The sequence below is a fragment of the Lipophrys pholis genome (assembly GCF_963383615.2).
Source record: "Lipophrys pholis genome assembly, chromosome: 9".
NCBI classification, from domain to species: Eukaryota; Metazoa; Chordata; class Actinopteri; order Blenniiformes; family Blenniidae; genus Lipophrys; species Lipophrys pholis.
In genome coordinates, this window is record NC_137639.1 from 17,998,215 (window position 1) to 18,016,567 (window position 18,353).

An 18,353-nucleotide genomic window follows, 5' to 3' on the forward strand; every position below is an offset into this window, starting at 1 on the left:
GTATTTGGCAGCCTCTGGTGCTGATTGTATCCAGAATATTGGATGCGTAGTGATCAATGAAGATGCCCTTGAAAGAGTTTGTGAAATGAACTTTTTTGGGGGGGGGGTTTTCTAAACGCCTTGTGTTCGGAGCAGACGCTGGCGGGGCAGAGCAGCTGGGAGATGGCCAGCCTGGATGTGGTGGTAAACTCTCCTCGCTTCCCAGTGTTTGACTTGGTCAAGGGCAAGCAGTACTGCTTCAGAGTGCGCTCCGTCAACAAGTACGGTGTCAGTGACCCCTCGGAGCCGAGCCCACCAATCTCCCTGGGAAAGCCACAAGGTGAGAGCGAATGTGTTATGTACTGGCACCCATTTATTACTCAGCCCGTTGTAAAGGTTAGATTTTGAAGAGCGACTTCCTCCTACAGCCCGTTTGCTGGTTATGCAGCGACCGCGGATGTGCACAAGAAAAGACAGTCTAAGTTTATCTTACAGTGGATCCTAAATGCTTTGCAAATAATTCTAAGTGGACATTAGGCATGGCCTGAATTTGAATGAAAATACATCGGTTTGATGAAGGCTAAAGTCGTAGAGTGATTTAAGATTAATAAATTAACCGTCAGTCATAGTAACAATGCTGGAATATGCTGGTCATCTGGGCGGTGGATTAAACGGAAAAATAAGACCTGAAGGATGCTACTAGGGTCAGAAGAGGCAGCAGTTAATACATATTTAAATATAAAAAAAACTATATTTTATCAATAATATATTATATTCAATATGGTTCTAAATTAAATTTTTTTGGTTGGATGGAAATTATGTGATCAACTTTAATCCGATTGGAGCAATTTCTCGAGAAAAGTTTGTGGCTAATATCAAATAAAATATATAATATATATAAATATTGGCTAGTACCTTTCAGTGAGTGAGAAAGTGAGGAAAAAGGTTATCCCATGTCCTTCTTGTCCAGTTCACCATCATGTTAAAGAAAGAAAGAAAGAAAGAAAGAAAGAAAGGAGAAGCCTGGTAAATTATTGAAAAACTGAACCAGAATATTTGCAATTGTAATCAGAAATTATCAAGATATCTAAATTTAAAGCATGTATTAGTCATTATTGTATAGATTAATTGCACTTTTTAGTTATCCCTAATTGACTTATTTTATCTATATTATTGGTTTAGATGTTTATTCAAAGGAGTTCTATGGAATTTGTTATTATTTGCATGCAGCTGCACTCCTGTGAGGTATAATCACATTTTCTGGCTGTCTGGTTCTCCACCCACTTCTAATTTCACTGGAACACCTCGAGTGATTTTGTTTCCCTAAAAATTGGCAAGAAAATATTCAAGCTGACTCAAGATTGATCCCAGGTAGAAATATGAGCTCATTTCACACAAAAGACGCTTGGCAGACGCAGCGTTTGTTCACTAATTACGACACAATCTGACAAAGCTCCACAGTCTTTCCGTCTGACAACAGTCTGGAACAGGAACCACCACATTTCCACAAGAAAATATTTTCTAAAAACATCCAATCAACGTAGGAATACCTGGAGTTATGCTAAAAATATTCTTTTTAACACTTCGTACCGCTTCCCTCAACACTGTAGATAACAAAATGTCTCAGAACAGATGTTAATGTTGTCTGCATTTTAGCTGGCTGGCGGAGGCTTTCTGCTAAAAGTTCAGTCATTTTAATATTTAGTGGGGTTTTTATTTTTTCTATTTCTTCATTTCTGGACTGTTTATGTCCGTGCGTACAAATTATTCACATTTGACACATTTGTCTGTACGGTGCTGAGTTTCTTTGTCCAACTCGTCCTCCTCTTCATCCAGTTTATATTAGAGCTGAACGATATCAGTTGCTTGCACTAATTACTTTTTTGATTTTGGCTTCCAATTGAAAGTGTTCTTTTTCTCAATTTTAACCAAATACAACTCCATTTTTCTTAAGATCACATTCAGTTTTTAATCTTCTATTTTTCTTATATGCTGGTCGCCACCAGATGTAATGAAATGTTGAAACAATGTAGTGAAAATCTGCTATGTATGCAGTGCTTGATTACATAATGCGTTGAAATACACGATTAATGAGTCTTTTGTGGTATGTTTATGTACGATTGTTGATTTCATAATGGTAATTAATGTGTTATATATCCTGCAGCCCTAATACGTATCCTCACACGGTAAACAGAACAGGTAATGTAGATAAATTTAAGAACTGTGTCTTGCATTTTTCCTGCAGAGTTGCCGGCTCCACCTCACTCTGTCATGACCTTCAGAGACACAAACACCTCGGTGCTGCTGCAGTGGCAAGAACCCAAAGACAAAGATGACATCCTGGGATATTATTTATACTACAGTGAAGCTGGCACGCTGGACTGGAAGACAGTCAACAACAAGCCTGTAACCAAAAACAGGTAAATGTGACAGACTTTTAACATTATTCAGGCTTATGGAAAAGTGATTTGCACCCCGCCGAGTGAAATTAGTCAGAGCTGAGCTATAAATATTTGAGTTTTCAGGCAGCGACGCCGTGTTGTAACAATTCATCTTTATACCTCAGGTTTACCGTCCACGGCCTCAAGACTGGGAAGGAATACGTGTTTCGAGTGAAGTCTGTGAGCCGCGCAGGAAACAGCCAGTATTCAGAGGAGAGTGAGCCCATCGTGGTCAGAAAAGCCAACCGTAAGTGCTTCTTCTTTAACCTGGTCCAAAAACAGCACACAAAATCTCAGCTGATGCTGGAACTGGCTGATCAACACAGTAAACTGTGGCACGTATGAAGTCTCAGAAATCTCCGTATTTCCCTGCTGAGCACATTACAGACAGCAACTACATAATTCTTCACGGGCAACAAAGAGAGGAGGCACTGGATTGTGGCTTTCATTGCTGACTTCGCCGAAGTAGCGTTCATTAATGCATCAACAGCTCATAACACTCAAAACTTAACTCACTAACGCCATACAGCTTCTTTCAACCCGTTTTCAAACTGCAATCATACGTATTGTAAAAAAAAAAAGATGTATAGTGGCTTGTTGCATTCACATTTTTTCATGTATATTTGAACCAGATAATATTGTTTTCAAATACGAAACTGTTTCATAATGACATCAAAGTCTTTTACGTTCTGAACAGAATATAACTGTAATGGCAGTCGTTTACTTTGGCAGTCCTGGAAAGCACACATGAAAGTACTCATTCTTTCACTTTAACGTGACCAAACACCTTCTTTTGCCCAGGTATATCTACTTTCCCTGTCCTGGCTGTTATGAATTTAATAAAATGTCCAGGTTTTATTGGTTTTTCAAGAGATTTTTGAACATGCATTTAAATTGTCTGGCACTTTGCACAGAATATTAGAGCACTTTGCTGCATGTCACATAATACCCCTAAAGCTGCTTTGTGTTCAGCTTTATTACTCTCGCAGTGAGCAAACATCAGAGCAGCATTTCTTATAATTGGCCTACAAAATGCCGAAATGTTGTTTTTCAGAGGAATCAAAGAAAATAAATTCCCAATGCGCCAATCAAAGTGTAGATGATTGGTAAACTAGTATTATTGTGACAGTATAATATGATTTTATTTTATGGACAAAACTGTGGATATGTCTTTTTTTTACAGCAGAAGTTTATCAAACAGCAATCCATCCATCTCCATGTACCATTTTATCTGATCCCAGCTAACTATGGAAGAAGTTATCGTCGACCTGGACGGAGTTATTCAGAACGTTATTTCAGATTTTTTTATTTGTCCAGAACAAATCTTCAATCATCAACATCGCTATTATTTTGTTGCTGTATTTTATTTTCCACACATAAGAGTAAAATATTTATAAGGTTGTTTTTCTTAGCCAATTATTATTCATAAACTTAAATCATGGATATCTCAGGCATAATAAAGTATGTCGAGTAACTTCTGAGAAGCAATGTGTCTCTGGTTATAACTCATTTTGACCATCAGTAGTCAATAGGAAAAAATTTATTTAACTCCGTACAAGGGGGCACACGGGAACTCAATCAAACGATCAAACTATGACTTATGTTATATATATCAATAAAACTAAAGGATCGATTTGTTGTTATTGAGAAAATGTGTTTCTGAAGATAAACACCAATTTCATTCCTTAAGCAAATGGAAAAAGTGTATTTTGAAATCTGTATATAAACAGATATAGTGAGGTATGACTAAGACCTTTTGTGACATCCTATTATGTGTGAAATGTAATAAATATCAACTGTTAAAAGCACATTATCGACAACTTACACCACATTAATATGTGCCTACTAGTTTCTGCACACCACTAGTTTTTGATTCAGCAGAAATCATTCAGTTCACAGGAAGGTGAATAAATGTAGATCCAAATGCTTTTCTTAAACGCAACTAACAGTTCGAATTTAAAAACCTCAAAATATTGTTCATATTTTTTTTAGCTTGTCGGATAATATTTTTCAAATTTTCTTCAGTTTCAAATTCAGTCAAGCGTGTTCAGAGAAACTTTTGATCCTCGTTCCTCAAGTTTGTAGTTTTTATTTTACAGCCCCATGAGCCCTCTCTGTGAGTTTATGTGTATACAGCATAATAACAATGAAAAAAAAAAAAATATATATATATATATATATATATATAAATATGTTTGCAGAGTCTCGGGTGACACACAAGCAGCTTTAGAAAGTGTTTTGCTCAAACTGCGCAAAGAAAGGAGTGTATGGGGGGAAAAGCTTAGATTACAAGGCAACACATTCACTTGAGACTTTGCTTCTGCTGTGTGTGTTTTGTCATGCAGCCTGTTACAAATGATTTATATTGCAATGAGCAACGATACTTAAAAAAACCGCCTGTCCTTCTTCCCGTGTTGCAGTCTTTTATAATGTGTTTTCTGCTGCCTGCTGTACAGTCATGACTCATTTTACTTGCCACTCACCGCCAGAATAATCTCACATCTATTCTGCCACTCTGCCATTACTGAGGGATAATGGCTTGTGTCCAATCCTTTGTGACGAATACATTTTTTTATCAAACACAATATGAGCCAAATATTTCTTTCATTCACCGACGCTTAATATGAGTCTGTTGTCATGACTTTGAAAACACGGGCAGGAGTTTGTTGTCAACCAGGGACATATCAGCATTTCTCTGTGTGTTTACCTGAAAGCCCGCTGAGCCTCTCATCTATCATTCTTGTTCTGTCCAGATGTTCCCTCCGCTCCATCTGCCATCGCCCTGCTGCTGTGCACTGGATCAGAGATGGTGTTGGGCTGGAGGGCCCCCTCAGACAACGGCGGTACCCCCATACGTGGCTACTACCTGGATCAGAGGGAAGGAGGGGGGGAGGTGTGGAGGGAGGTCAATGTCCAGGCTGTCAAAGAGAGGAAGCTCAAGGTGAGGAATTCATTTAAAGCTGGTGCTCGCGTTTGTGCTGCTGGATGACTTTGGAGGAATTCATTGGGTTTTCATGGTTGTTGGTGAAATATCTCGTTGAGTACGGGATTTAGAAATCACCACAGACTTAGTTTTTAGATGATATGTGTACAAAAACTATGTTGGAAGGGGAAAAACTTCCCATCTGTTTCTATGTATTTTCTTTTCTGCTAATTTGAATGCCCCCTTTATTGAAGTTAAGATGGATTCATCAGCATACCTGGCAACAGAAACTCAAATCCATCTTTTTCTTTTTAAATCTAAATGTATTAAATAAAGTAATCCAAGACACTCTCCAGATTAAATTGAAATTTCCCAAAATATGAATGACTATGGCCGTCACATGAGAACTGGACACAACTTGAACATGGTAGCTCAGGGGTCACGAGTGACGGGCTCATGAGTAATATGAAGGGCTGCTTACATAAATCTTGAATATTTAAAAATGCAAATCGTGTTGTTTGTATTCTCCACTATGTTTAGAACATGCCCGAACTGCTCTGAGCTGTTTTCGAAGAAAAATATTGCTGGTGACTTGAAATGAGCTGAAGAAATGCAGGACAGCAGGCACAGAAACGATCACACAATTTCCTATAGTTTTCTTTCGGTAAAAATAGTTTCGACACGACTGCTCCTACTTTGTCAGGCTGATAGCTGGATTTCCTGTCTTTTCATATTAACATGTTTTCTTTCCCCCCAAAAAAAGATGAACTGGTGAGAATTTCCAGGTTGGAAACATCCTGCCTACCCTCTGGATTCATTAGGAAATCGCTCTTCGGATGTATCATGATATATTATATCATGATACATGAGAAAGAACAAACATACCTAGTTAAGTTGGTTAGATAGCAGAAATGAACTTTAACTGATCTCTTATCCCAATACCTTGAGAGACTATGGCTGGTATCATCATCACTACCAACAATACTTGGTATAAAAGCCTCATGTGGGAGGGCAAGAGTAAGATTCTGTATGTGTCAAGAGAAAGAAGTTAAAGGCATTTTCTTACAAATTATAGTTATTATGAAGACAGAAAGGCAAACACTAGAATTTATTATTACTTATATCAGCTTCAGTCATGACTGTTTGCTGTCAACCTTGATCTGACGTGAAAATCACGAGCTCCAACATGTGATGGGAGATTTACGCAGACATAATAGCATCATGATTGGAAGTGGGAGGGAGTTCCACCGACCAGCATGAATGAGGACTTAAACAACATAATCACTTTAAAGTTTGATGACACACATTGTTTGAAAAGTAGAATGTTAAAAGCAATATTTTCAGGTGAGTACTGATCCAAAAACACTGGCATGCAAATGATCAGATAACAACGTTTTGGCTCTTCAGCTGCTTGGCAGGAACTTTCAGAAAAAAACCCTCACATAAAACAAGAAACAAGAAACGGTGCTATGTACTATTGAATTTCATTGCAAGTGATCACTATTGAGCTTTGGATCTTAGTCCCTGAGTGTTAATTAGGAAAAAGAATATTAAAAGCGAAGAATTTTTGATTGCGATTCTTTCGACATGCCAAACAAACAGCGGTGTTACCTTCATTCTAATGATTATATTTTGCAGTTCAGGTTTTATGTGATTGAAGATGGCAAAAATGACTATTCTGGTCATGGAGGTTGCAGGCTCATAAACGTTCATCACTATTAGACCGAGAGGTGACACCAAACAAAAGTGAGGAAAAGCCTCATTATTTGCATGAATCTTCACATTAATATATTTTTAAGGGACATAATATTTTAGTGAAAATACCAACAACAACAAAAACAATCAATTTAGACCCTCCCCAGTAGGCACACAAAGGGATTTTACTTAGCAGCACTGAAGACATTTAATGTAATTATACTAATGCACGTTGTCGACGGTTCCCTCTGAATAATGGCAATAATGGCTCAAGCTCCTTCATCTACATTGGCTGTGTCACTAGGCAACAAGCAGTGTCCATGGAGACCCGGAGGAAAGTTCAATCTTTAACCTGTCTCCCAGAGATTACAGGTGCTTGGTAATTAGACATTGGGCAAATGTGTTATGTGTGAGTGCTTGTTTTTCGCTCCTGGGAAGAAACAAAGACAAAGCCAATTAAAAGGAAAATGACTGTGCCAGTGTACATCTAGATTAGCCGCGACATGCTGTGGAGCGCGGTGTCTTGAGGGCCTGGAGAGACCCACCCCCCCCCTCATCCTTGAAGGAGCCCCTCTGTTGAGAACATGCAGCGCCTCCTTTTGGGCCAAACGAGAATCCGCTCTCGCAAAGCATTAGTTCTTGTCCCAGCAGGTGCCCTTGTTTGATTCCAGTCCTGCTGCTATGACGCAAATTAGAGCCATTAAGAGAGCATCGATTGTGCTGCTGCTTTGTGCTCACGGCCGCTTGTCTTTTGAAGGTTTGAGTTTTGTGCATGTTTCTAGTCTGAAAGCTTTTCTTGTTTTTGTAACTGTCGCCGCCAGGAAAGAACATCACTGAAGTTGTTTTTGGGGTTTTTTTTGGGGTGGATTCTAAAGTAATGTGAACCTTTTGTATTTGTGTCTCTCATTCATTTAAAAACAGTTTACAAGTTGTAAAAGCATCAATAAAAGACTGTTGAAGTACTTCATTACAAGTTAAGTACTGTGGTGCATTTAGACAATGACAAAGTAGACAGACACTCTTTACGCACACAGTTGAATAAAAAGGAGAGTAAGTTGTTTCCTGGTCACCTGCTACTCTGTTATACCAACACATTAGTTATAGTCATTGATCAGTCTATTCAGCTGCCTCCTTTTCACAATTGGGAGATGGCAGCGCTACTCTAGGCATAGTTCAAGTGGTAGATTAAATCACTATGAAGGGGAGATGTATTTTATTCTCCCACACAATAAATACAATTTAGCATTAGAAGCGATACTTAGACCATCGGGTATCGATTTGGAAGAGTCGGGGCATGTAAATTATTTCTGTGGTACTTTTTATGCCACTTAAGTACTAAGTTACTGATGATGATGGTCTATTTGGTATTTAAGTGGGGTCGTCACAAAAAGTCGATGCTGCGGATTGTCTTTCTGCCGCCACTGAGTTTCAAACCCAGGGCCCCTACACTCAAAGTTAAGTCTTAACCTAAAGCATCATTAGTCCCCAGTCTGAAGTTTACACCCCAGAAAATATCAGTGATACTAATACTTAATCCCTGTTTCTTTTTATGTAGTTCACTGAATTCTAAAAAACATATATAACAACATAAATCACGTTGCGCTAAGTTAATTAGATGAGTATGATAATAAATCAAACATCCTGATTTACAAACTTATATCCCCTTTTACATTGTTTCAGAGGCACACATACTGTAGATGTAGTAGTAGTAAGCACATTTACCACATAGCGAGAAGTTCATGCCAGTACCAGGACTATCTGTGGGGAGTTTTCATGTGGGGAGTTTTCATGTTCTCCCCAACAGTGAGTGGATGATTCTTTCTGGATGTTGAGGGTTTCTTCTGACAGTGCAAAGATTTCTTGACTTTAATTGTCTATAGTGAATGTGAATGTGTGTGCCTCTCTGTGTTGGCCTTGTGTTGGACTGACAACTGGATGGATGGATGGATGGATGGATGGATGGATGGATGGATGGATGGATGGATGGATGGATGGATGGATGGATGGATGGATGGATGGATGGATGGATGGATGGACACTGCTTGTTGTATAGTAATCTGAATAAGCTTCTCTGTGACTTTAAAGGTAAATTATCTCCAAACAGCAACATTTAATTTCAAATTAATATCAGGCAATGTATTTGTTGAAATAATACATGAACTCAGGTCTATAAAATTGACAATATCAGTTTTTTTTTAATGCAGAGAAGTCGCATAAAGTCTCCAAAACATGGATGCACTCAAACAAGAGCAGCATTGTGGTGAAGCACCAGTTTAATCTGCAGGTTTTCTTTTTTAGTGTCTTTTCAGCTTTATCCGTGACTCTAAACACTATTACTGTGCTGCCAAACCTTCTGATAAAACAAAATGCTGCACGAAGAAAGGTCTGAGATTCAATGACATGTCTAATGGGAAAATGAAACCTTTTCGCCATCTTGTGGTTCAAAGATGTACTTCTATTCACAGACTGAACTTCTCAGGTTTGGACTGTACGTTGATCTGATAAGAGTTGTCATTCTAATGTGGTTAGAGAGAGATCTATAGATAATGAGAAGGGGTGGGGCTACAGATGGAAGGTGGTGGGTTTTGAGATAGCAATAGCTATTACTATAAAATCAGCTCCCCCTGGTTGTGTCAATTAGTTGCAGAGAGAGAGAGAGCGAGCCAAAAGAAGCAGCCGGGGTTTACAACCGTTCGGAGAGGCGATAAGGACCTTAAAGTCTAAATGGCTGTGAATAGGAAGATCAATGCACAGATCAATAGGACTGAATCCCTTCTCCTCCCGAAGCAAAAGTGTCTCATGGGTTTAGAAAGATGCCGCAGCAGCAAAGCCAATATGTTGTAAAATCCCTTCAGGAAGGGGAGTCACTGTGCAAGCTTGGTGTGACAACTCCTCTTTCCTTAAAGGAAACTGATGAAGGAAGGCTCCCTGCATGAAAGCTTAATGAGAGGGAAATTAAAAAGAGTCTAAAATGATATGAATACATTAGGAAAACATCCATCTAACTAGAGAAATAAGAACTAATTTAGATTTTTTTTAAAAAAAGAAAAAAGAAGCACAATCTGGTTTCTGCACAAGCCTTTAAAACAGCAAGCACAGACACATCAAAAGTGAGAAATAAAACACATATTTACAAAAATACACATTTTTATTGAGCAGAGAATAACACACTATTTCTTCCTCTGTTTTATTCACGAATACATTAATTTGATGTGGTTTTGTTATGGCCTCAGAAATGAAAGTAAACAGCTTGAATGAGTCCCCATCGTATGAAAACACAACAAAGAGACTCGAGTCTGTTACGCCAACGCACTGCGTTGTTCATTAAACAAATGTTCTTTGATTTCATCCCGTTAGAATCTGTGACTGACATTAGTTTGAGTTTGCATGTTCTCCCTATACGTGCATGCATTTTCTCTTGGTACTCTGTTTCCCTCTCACGGTCCACAAACATGCCTGTGTCCTTATAAAGCCTTGATCGTATTTGATACCTGACTGTCTGAGACTTACACATCGTCACTGTGCAGTTTTTGTCACATGTAAACCTGAATGAATCAGAAACCAGGCTTGGATGCAATGACTAGACAAGTGGTCATTGCTCACATCTCCCATGTCAAATGTAGGGTCCATCTTTACCTGGACAAAGACAGAAACTGTTCAGACCCAACACAATAAAGAGGTCCTGAACCAAAAAGTTAGTAAAACTTGAGTGAAAAGTTTCTCTTCCACCATTGTGGCTCTCCAGTTTGGTTTGACATTGTTGCCCGATAAGTTAATTTCAGCAGATGCCAAATGTTTAATATGTCATTGTGCAATTAGGGAAAAAAATTATTTGAGTTTTAAATTACTTTTCAAACTAAAGTCTAGGTTTAATGTGTCACTGATAAATTGCAAAACTACGACAAATGTAAAAAAAAAAAAATGTATGCAATTATCTCATGGTTCATGCTTTGCAGGGTTAAGGTCAGCTGGTGACTGTAAATTGCCCTTAGATGTGAATGTGAGTGTGTGTGACAGTTTGTCTCCCTGTGGGGGACCAGCGACCTGTCCATGCTGTCCCATCCTTCAAGCCGTGGTCACTCCAGTGCCCCCAGCATCCCTGACTCAGACACAGCAGTGTAGAAGATGGATGAATGTGGGTGAAGAGCCTGGTTAGGCAGAAAAGAAAACCACCAGCGTCATCAACAGCCATGGAGTTGGTGGGTCGGACTTTTCTCAAAGACCCAACCAGCTGCAGCCGCCAGAAGCGACCCTGAAGTGATACAGAAGTCAAATGTATAATGGATTTCTGACTCTTCGTGCTTGGTGTTTTTTTTCTGTAGGTCTCCAACCTGACAAGTGGACTTTTCTACCAGTTCCGCGTGTTTGCAGCCAATGCGGTCGGCGTGGGGAAGCCGTCCGATCCCAGCGAGGAGTTCCTGTGTGAGAAGTGGACAATGCCAGAGCCAGGTGATTTCTTTATGATTAAAAAATAAATAAATAAATGAATAAATGACTAACCAAAAAAAATACACATCAAAGAAATTAGAAGACTGTCTTGCTTTAAAGGTGTTGTATTTATACAGACGATGCTTTCAAATGATTTTGGGCATACTCTGTACACTATAACAAATTACAGACACACATATTGCTTTGAGTATAGAACACACAATTTTAAGCCACTTGTGTTTAAACTTTAAGCATCGAATTAAACATATAGTTGAATAAAGTCCAGTAATTGACTTTGGCATCTAATAAAATTAAAAGTTTCAATGTTCACAACTAAAAATCAAACCACTACAATATAGTTTTTTCCGGAGTGGAGGTTTAATCAAAATTCCCAACTTCGGCATTTATATAACGGCAGTGGGAGTCAAAGCCTCCATCAATACCTTCCTGACCTGCACTCAGTTTCTACTATTTGTTTATTGACCTTGCTTGCCAAGGGAGGTAGGAAGGCACTGTCCATCAACTGAAGGGCCATAACAACTCAGAGCCATTGTGTTTTTTTCTTTAATAGCAGCATTACAAGTGAATATATTCATCTCACTGCACAAAAGTAAAAGAAAAATAATTAGCATATTGTTCCATTCAAGTGCAGAGTAAGAGCAGAGGCCAGCAGCTGAGTGAAAATGCAGTCGCTGATATATTATCTACCATAATGACCTTGTAGTGGTTAGTATGTGGGATCCATTATGTGTTGTTTGTATATGACAAGCATTCTTTTGTCCAGTTGGAAACGGGCAAGAACCACATTAATGAAATTATCAGTACTATAGGATAGATTCATTTAAATGAGATATATTCACAATAAATCTTGTATTGTCACTCCTCTCAAACAGTTTCTTCTGCCACTCGAATGTGTCCCATGTGCACCCTGAACATCTTGCATGGCATGCTACCAAATACCTTTTCCAAAAGACCACATGAAAAATGAGGATGTAAATTGCTTTATCCAGACGAATGTTGCTAAGTGGCTATAATCTGACAGACAGCCACACATTCCCAGTAATGTGTGTTTAGAGTCGCAGATGAACCTGACAAGCGAGTCTTTGCATTGTAGAAGGGAAACACGCGTATAGACAGGGAGGAAGTACCAATGCCACTCAAAAACGCCTCATCAGACAGCAAGTTTGATCCCGGAGCCTCCAGCTCTAACCACTGCACCGCTCCCCAAAAAACATAATATTAAAGGGTTTTAAATGAACATAGTGGAGGGGAAAAGCTATCTCTTTCCTCGGAGGGTATTAAGCCCTTTATTACCATGAGTCTTACAAACGGAGCTGCACACATTCAGTCTTTTTGTTGAGCTCAGTGTACGACCTGGCATTTCTGCCCCGGCTCATAATCAGCTTCTTATGCCATTAATATTCAACGTGGAGCTTGCATCTCTCCAATGTGCCACTTTAAAAGTGCAGCTCGTTAATCTCGGCGAACTGGGTTTTCTCAGTGCCATTAATGATTTAAAATTGGCCGAAAATCATTTAGCAAATGAACCGCCGCGTGCCGTCATCAAGTCAGTTGGGGTTGATTAGGGAAAGGCAGTGTCGTCGTTTTGACTTTATGATTGTGGTTTTTGTTTGGTTACAAAGACAGTGCTGTTCGGCCGGTTTAATGCCAGCTCTCTTTGCTCCAAATTGTATCTGTATTTATTGGTGTTCCAGGCACAAAATGTACCTCTCCTCGCTCTGTTCATTTATTCAGTGGAGCTGTGACCTTTGCTGGCCTCTCTCTTTCAGGCTGCCCCTATGACCTGGAGAGCAGGGAGGTGAGAGACGACTCCCTGGTCCTCTTGTGGGAGGCGCCGCTGTATGAAGGACAAGGCCCCGTCACTGGCTACTTCCTGGAAGTCAGCCAGGGAGACCAATCAGATGATTGGACTGCGTTGAATGACAAGCCAATCACCGATACACGCTACAAGGTCAGTAGAGCTGAACGGAACCTACAGTTTACAGAGTTTAAACGGAGCAGCGAGCGATGCCCCCTGTAGAACTAAATGTTTAAATATTCAGAATGAGTAATGATCGAGAGCGGTAAATATTTGATGCGCTTCCAGGTGTCGGGTCTTGAGACGGGTCAGACCTTCAGATTTCGTGTGGCGGCTGTCAATGAGGCCGGCATCGGTTGTCCTTCTCTGCCCACTGTGCCCATCACAGTTCAGACTCAGCCAGGTCTGTCGGCCATCATCGACTCACATTCATACCACCATGATCCATTCTTCCATTCTTCCATTTGAGTTTATACAATCCATTTAGTAACAATATGCAAAGCAAAGTTAGTGAGCAGATTTCCACAAAAAGATCATTAACTTCACTCATCCTTTTAAAACAGCATTTTATAAAGTGCTTCAGTAATGTCATCTGAAATAAATCCACATTTTTAATGGGATTATCTGAATGGATACAAGGTGTGGGTAAATAATGGGTCTCAACACACTTTGCATGATCCATCTATTCACCCATGTATACCGTTGCACAAGAGCTTCACTGCAATAAGCTCAAAAAGCTATTGGGAACCATTTGGGGATCTGTGTCTTGCTCATAGACACTTTGCCAAAAGTTTTTGAAGAAAGGCACAGATTGTGTGAGCTTCATCTCCATATGCAGGTTTTTCTGAAGTCTGATGGAAAATACAATGTTAAACTTTTCTTTTAAACACTTGTTCATGCCCCTTTCAAATACAAGGAACATCAATTCAGCACCAGTATTTTATTGCCACGACTATTAGATCCTAAAATATTTTATATGCTGGGTTGTGACAGTAATGCATACAAAATAGTGAATGTTTGAGATAAAATACCTGAAAACATGTACAGTGAAAGGCGAAATAACACAGCAAAACATGTCAAAATTGACAGTGAAAACATTTCTTCTCAGGCACCAAAGAAATTGAGATCGGTGTGGACGACGACGGCTTCATATTTCTGGGCTACGAGGCGACCGAGATGAACGACGAGAGCGAGTTCCTTTGGGGCAAAAACTACACAGACCCCATTGATGCTGAGAGAGCACAGGAAACAGCAACGGATAATAAGTAAGTGCTTGACTTCAAATGGTTACTGTTGATTGCACCAGAACATTTTGGAAAGGTTTAGTTTCCTACACAATGGTCAAGTGAGATACAAAAAGCAGTTTATCCTGAAGTTTCAGTTTTTTTATGTTATTTGCAATTTGGTTGCACAGATGAATATCTTTTGAGAAAAATTGCGTCTTGCTGTTTGAAGTGTGAAAGAATGGTCCGTTATTCTGTCAACTGCACGTGTCACATCCCACATTATTTCAGCACAGGTGACTAATGTAGAGTTGTCAGAGCCACGTCCTCAAATGGCGTTAGGACTGAGAGTCATCATATGATTGTGATCGGGGCTGGACTCTGATGCAACGTGTCAAATCTGAAGCCCATCTGACCACGTTCCGCCAATTTGCACTGCACTTCCCATTTCATGGCAAGGCACCAAACTTCGTGGCGTGGTCACGACCCACACCCTAAAGATTTCGCGACCGATTTTGATAACTTTAGCTCTCCAACCCCTTTTCTATCAAAAGAGCCCAAGCTGAAGTAGACTGGAGTTTCGCCCTGGGAAGAGTTCGCTCTAGAACACTAGTAAATCTGTGGGAAAAATCACCAAAATCTGACATTTTCCTCCAAATATCCCACTTCCTGTTGAGTTTTCGGTATTGCTGTCGGAGAGTTTCTTGTTTGTCTCGGCTTGTTACATATGTGTTGCCAATTTCAGTAGCTCTCCGTTAAACAGGATTCTGGGGCTACTGTATGTATGAATGTATAAAAAAGTAGACAAATTATATGAATAAAAAGTGTTTAAAAAAAAAAAAGTAGACAAACTATACACAAATTACATGGTGATTCACCAAAGATAATATGAAGCATGATTGCATGTGATGGAGACAATAAACACTAATATCCAGGTCAATGGTTATGTGATAATCAAAAATAAAGTACAACTGCTTAAACAGTAAAAAAAAAAAAAAAAAAAAAAAAGAATAAATTAATTAAAAGCTTAAACTGTCTAAACAGCCCAAACTGTTAAAATGAATAAAACAGTAATATCAGCGGTTCTTCGAAGTTGTCCACAATTTTAAACTGAACCACAAATTTGTGTCTGTGTTTTTTTTTTTTTTATTTGTAAGGTTGAAAATGATTTGTCCAGTGGAAAGTATATAGGTTTGTATTTAGTCTAGAATGTACAAGTTGCGTCAAAATGCTTAGATACTAATTACTTGGGACATGTTGTAAAAACTAACTGGGACACAAAGTCTGACGGCAGAAAACAACACCTCCTGTTCTCCGTGCTGCTGGATGGATGGGCAAACAAAGATCTCTCTACATGCAGCTGTCTGCGTGTTAATTTGTCCATCAGGTCGGTCCTCACCTTCACAGACCCCTCCGAGGAAGATCTGGGTCTCTACACTGTGGAGATGAGTGACAACCCCCAGCTGTCGTCCAGCTACGATTTCACTGCCGAAGGTGAGCCGGGATGCCGAAATATGTGTGAAAGATTTATGTCAGAAAAAATGCCTGGTCTCATTTTAAACCCAGCGTTTAAAAAAAAAAGAAAACAGCGGCTCCGCTCAGTTGTCTCTGTTATTGAAGAAGCTGACAGCAGCAGAAAAAAAAAATGCAGCTCAGAGCTTTTAATTTTAAGGGTTATCAAGTTTTTCCCTCAAGCAAATAATTAACGCACTCTCGGCTGCTTCCTAAAGGTCACTCGTGCAGCAAAGCACAAGTTCTCAATCAACTTTTCTACTTAAAATTGACACTACGTTGGCCATTGTTCTACTGGCTGATACTATTAGACAATATGTGCGTCCTGGTCAAAGTACAATTAACTTTTCGTTCTGTTTTTTTTCTGCAGACCTCGAACGACTTAAAGAGCTCAGCTGGCAAATCAGAAATCCGCGTGAGTACAACTGAATATGTCGCAAAAAGATTGTAATTAACTTCAGAGTTTAGAATTAAAAAAAAGATGTTCTTTCAGGATGATATCACCCTTGGAATTACTGTCATTTGTCTTCGATTTGAACATTTTTCACAGTATTGTTCTCCTTTATACTTCGAAGTCACCTTTTGTCAATTTTGGGACGCCAGTTAACCTCACATGCATGTTTTTAGACTTTAAACTGGCAGAAAATCCAAACTCTGAACAGAAAGAACCCTCACTTCAGACTCAACCTGGGGTTTTAAGGCGGGTGTGTTTACCACTACACCACTGTATATACATCCACCCTGTTTTATTATTTAAAGTTCAATCATCCAATGCATCAATCAACACTCAGTAAGAGTTCAAAGCAGATTAATGGCCTGATTTGATAGTATCCTGTATCCTAAATTTCACACGCAATCAACTCAGATTAACACCATGACTGACATCCAAGTACCAAGAGTATTCAAAAGAGGGTTTTCTACTAGTCACTGAAGGAATAATGGTACCATGAAGATGGTAGCAGAAGTTATTAAACATATTGGATATATTTACATTACATGATATATATCTAAACCTGACATAAGGAGAATAACAGTGCGGTACAAAGTCAATGTTTGATGGACAATACAGAAAATATCTGCAAACAAAATCTGCAAATAAATACTGTGTGGGGTCAGCTGAGAAAATACCGACTCAAGGCTGAGCCAGTTTTTCCTCTTTTAAATGTGTTGGAAACAGATTCATCGTGCTCTCAACTTTCACTCCCAGCTCCGCTGCTTGTCCCACGAGCAGAACGAGAAATGTATTACCAAGAAGCATCGTTGAACCAGAAAATCTACAAAACATTCAGACAATCAGCTAATGTCATTTGATTTCCCCCCTTGGCAGTGATCGAGTTGAAGTCGGGCTGGCATGTGGAGGTTTCTGAAACCGGCAGCGTCCGTCTGTGGCTTCAGACGGAGAGCCTGAGCGACGACGCCGAGCTCCGCCTCATTTTTAACGACCATGAGATTGCCAGCTCTCCGGTAAGAACACCCCCCCCGCCCCCCCACGCAGGTTTTCCTCCAGCTCAGAGAGGTCGGGAGCCCGGCCACGATTAGAAGATTTTTCCACCACTCTGTCCCACTTCCATACAGCAAAGTGTGTTGAGTAACACGATTCACCAACGGGCCTCTTCAAGGTTGCTCTGCGTGGGCCGAACACAACAATTTACATCGTCCGCTTCAGGTTTTCATCAGAGAAATTAGTGGCTGTAAAACGAAGCACCATCTACGGGGGAGTTATGGCCTCGGTGTCGTCATGAGTTGTGAGCAGTTAATTTTAATGATGATGTCCCCCAGACTGTAGAGGACACTGAAGGTGAGGCAAGCCTGTGTTTTTCCAACATGAGGCCCGGCACTATAAAAGAACCCACACGATGCATTCTTACTAACATAATCCTTGAAATATTTGGGGGAGATTTGTACATTTTATCTAGTTGTGAATTTATTACAATCTTCTATTTCCCTTCATACAACTTAAAATCATGGGCACTGGCGCCTTTCCCAGGAGACTGTGAATACAAGCAGAACACATCCTGAACTAGAGATATTATCCATAATGCAGCTTGAAGGGGAATGTCATCCGAGACAATTATTTTACATTTTCGATTCAGAATGAACATGAAAGATGAATGAAAAGAGAAAATGGAAGGACCGATCACACAATGAGGGGGTCCGGTCCATCAGAGGACAAACACACACAGTCACACACACTCACATTTTGAGACTCACCAATTAACCTCCAACACATGTTTTTGGACTGTGGTAGGAAGACAAAGGAGAAAACCCACATATGCACAAGGTGAACATGTAAACGTGCCCGAAAACACAACCCAGACTCAAACTATTCCACC

The 18,353-nt window shown here is 39.7% G+C and overlaps 1 protein-coding gene across 1 annotated transcript in view; it reads left to right on the plus strand.

Annotated features, from left to right (window-relative positions):
- myom3 (myomesin 3) overlaps nt 1-18,353 on the plus strand; it is a 78,411-nt gene that overhangs the window by 48,542 nt on the left and 11,516 nt on the right. Inside the window, exons 15-25 of the mRNA XM_080471007.1 lie at nt 136-319; nt 2,225-2,399; nt 2,546-2,667; nt 5,174-5,361; nt 11,361-11,487; nt 13,257-13,438; nt 13,574-13,688; nt 14,394-14,550; nt 15,896-16,002; nt 16,391-16,435; nt 17,348-17,484. Of these exons, the coding sequence (XP_080327133.1) occupies nt 136-319; nt 2,225-2,399; nt 2,546-2,667; nt 5,174-5,361; nt 11,361-11,487; nt 13,257-13,438; nt 13,574-13,688; nt 14,394-14,550; nt 15,896-16,002; nt 16,391-16,435; nt 17,348-17,484 (1,539 nt within the window). The remainder of the gene's footprint in view (nt 1-135; nt 320-2,224; nt 2,400-2,545; nt 2,668-5,173; nt 5,362-11,360; nt 11,488-13,256; nt 13,439-13,573; nt 13,689-14,393; nt 14,551-15,895; nt 16,003-16,390; nt 16,436-17,347; nt 17,485-18,353) is intronic.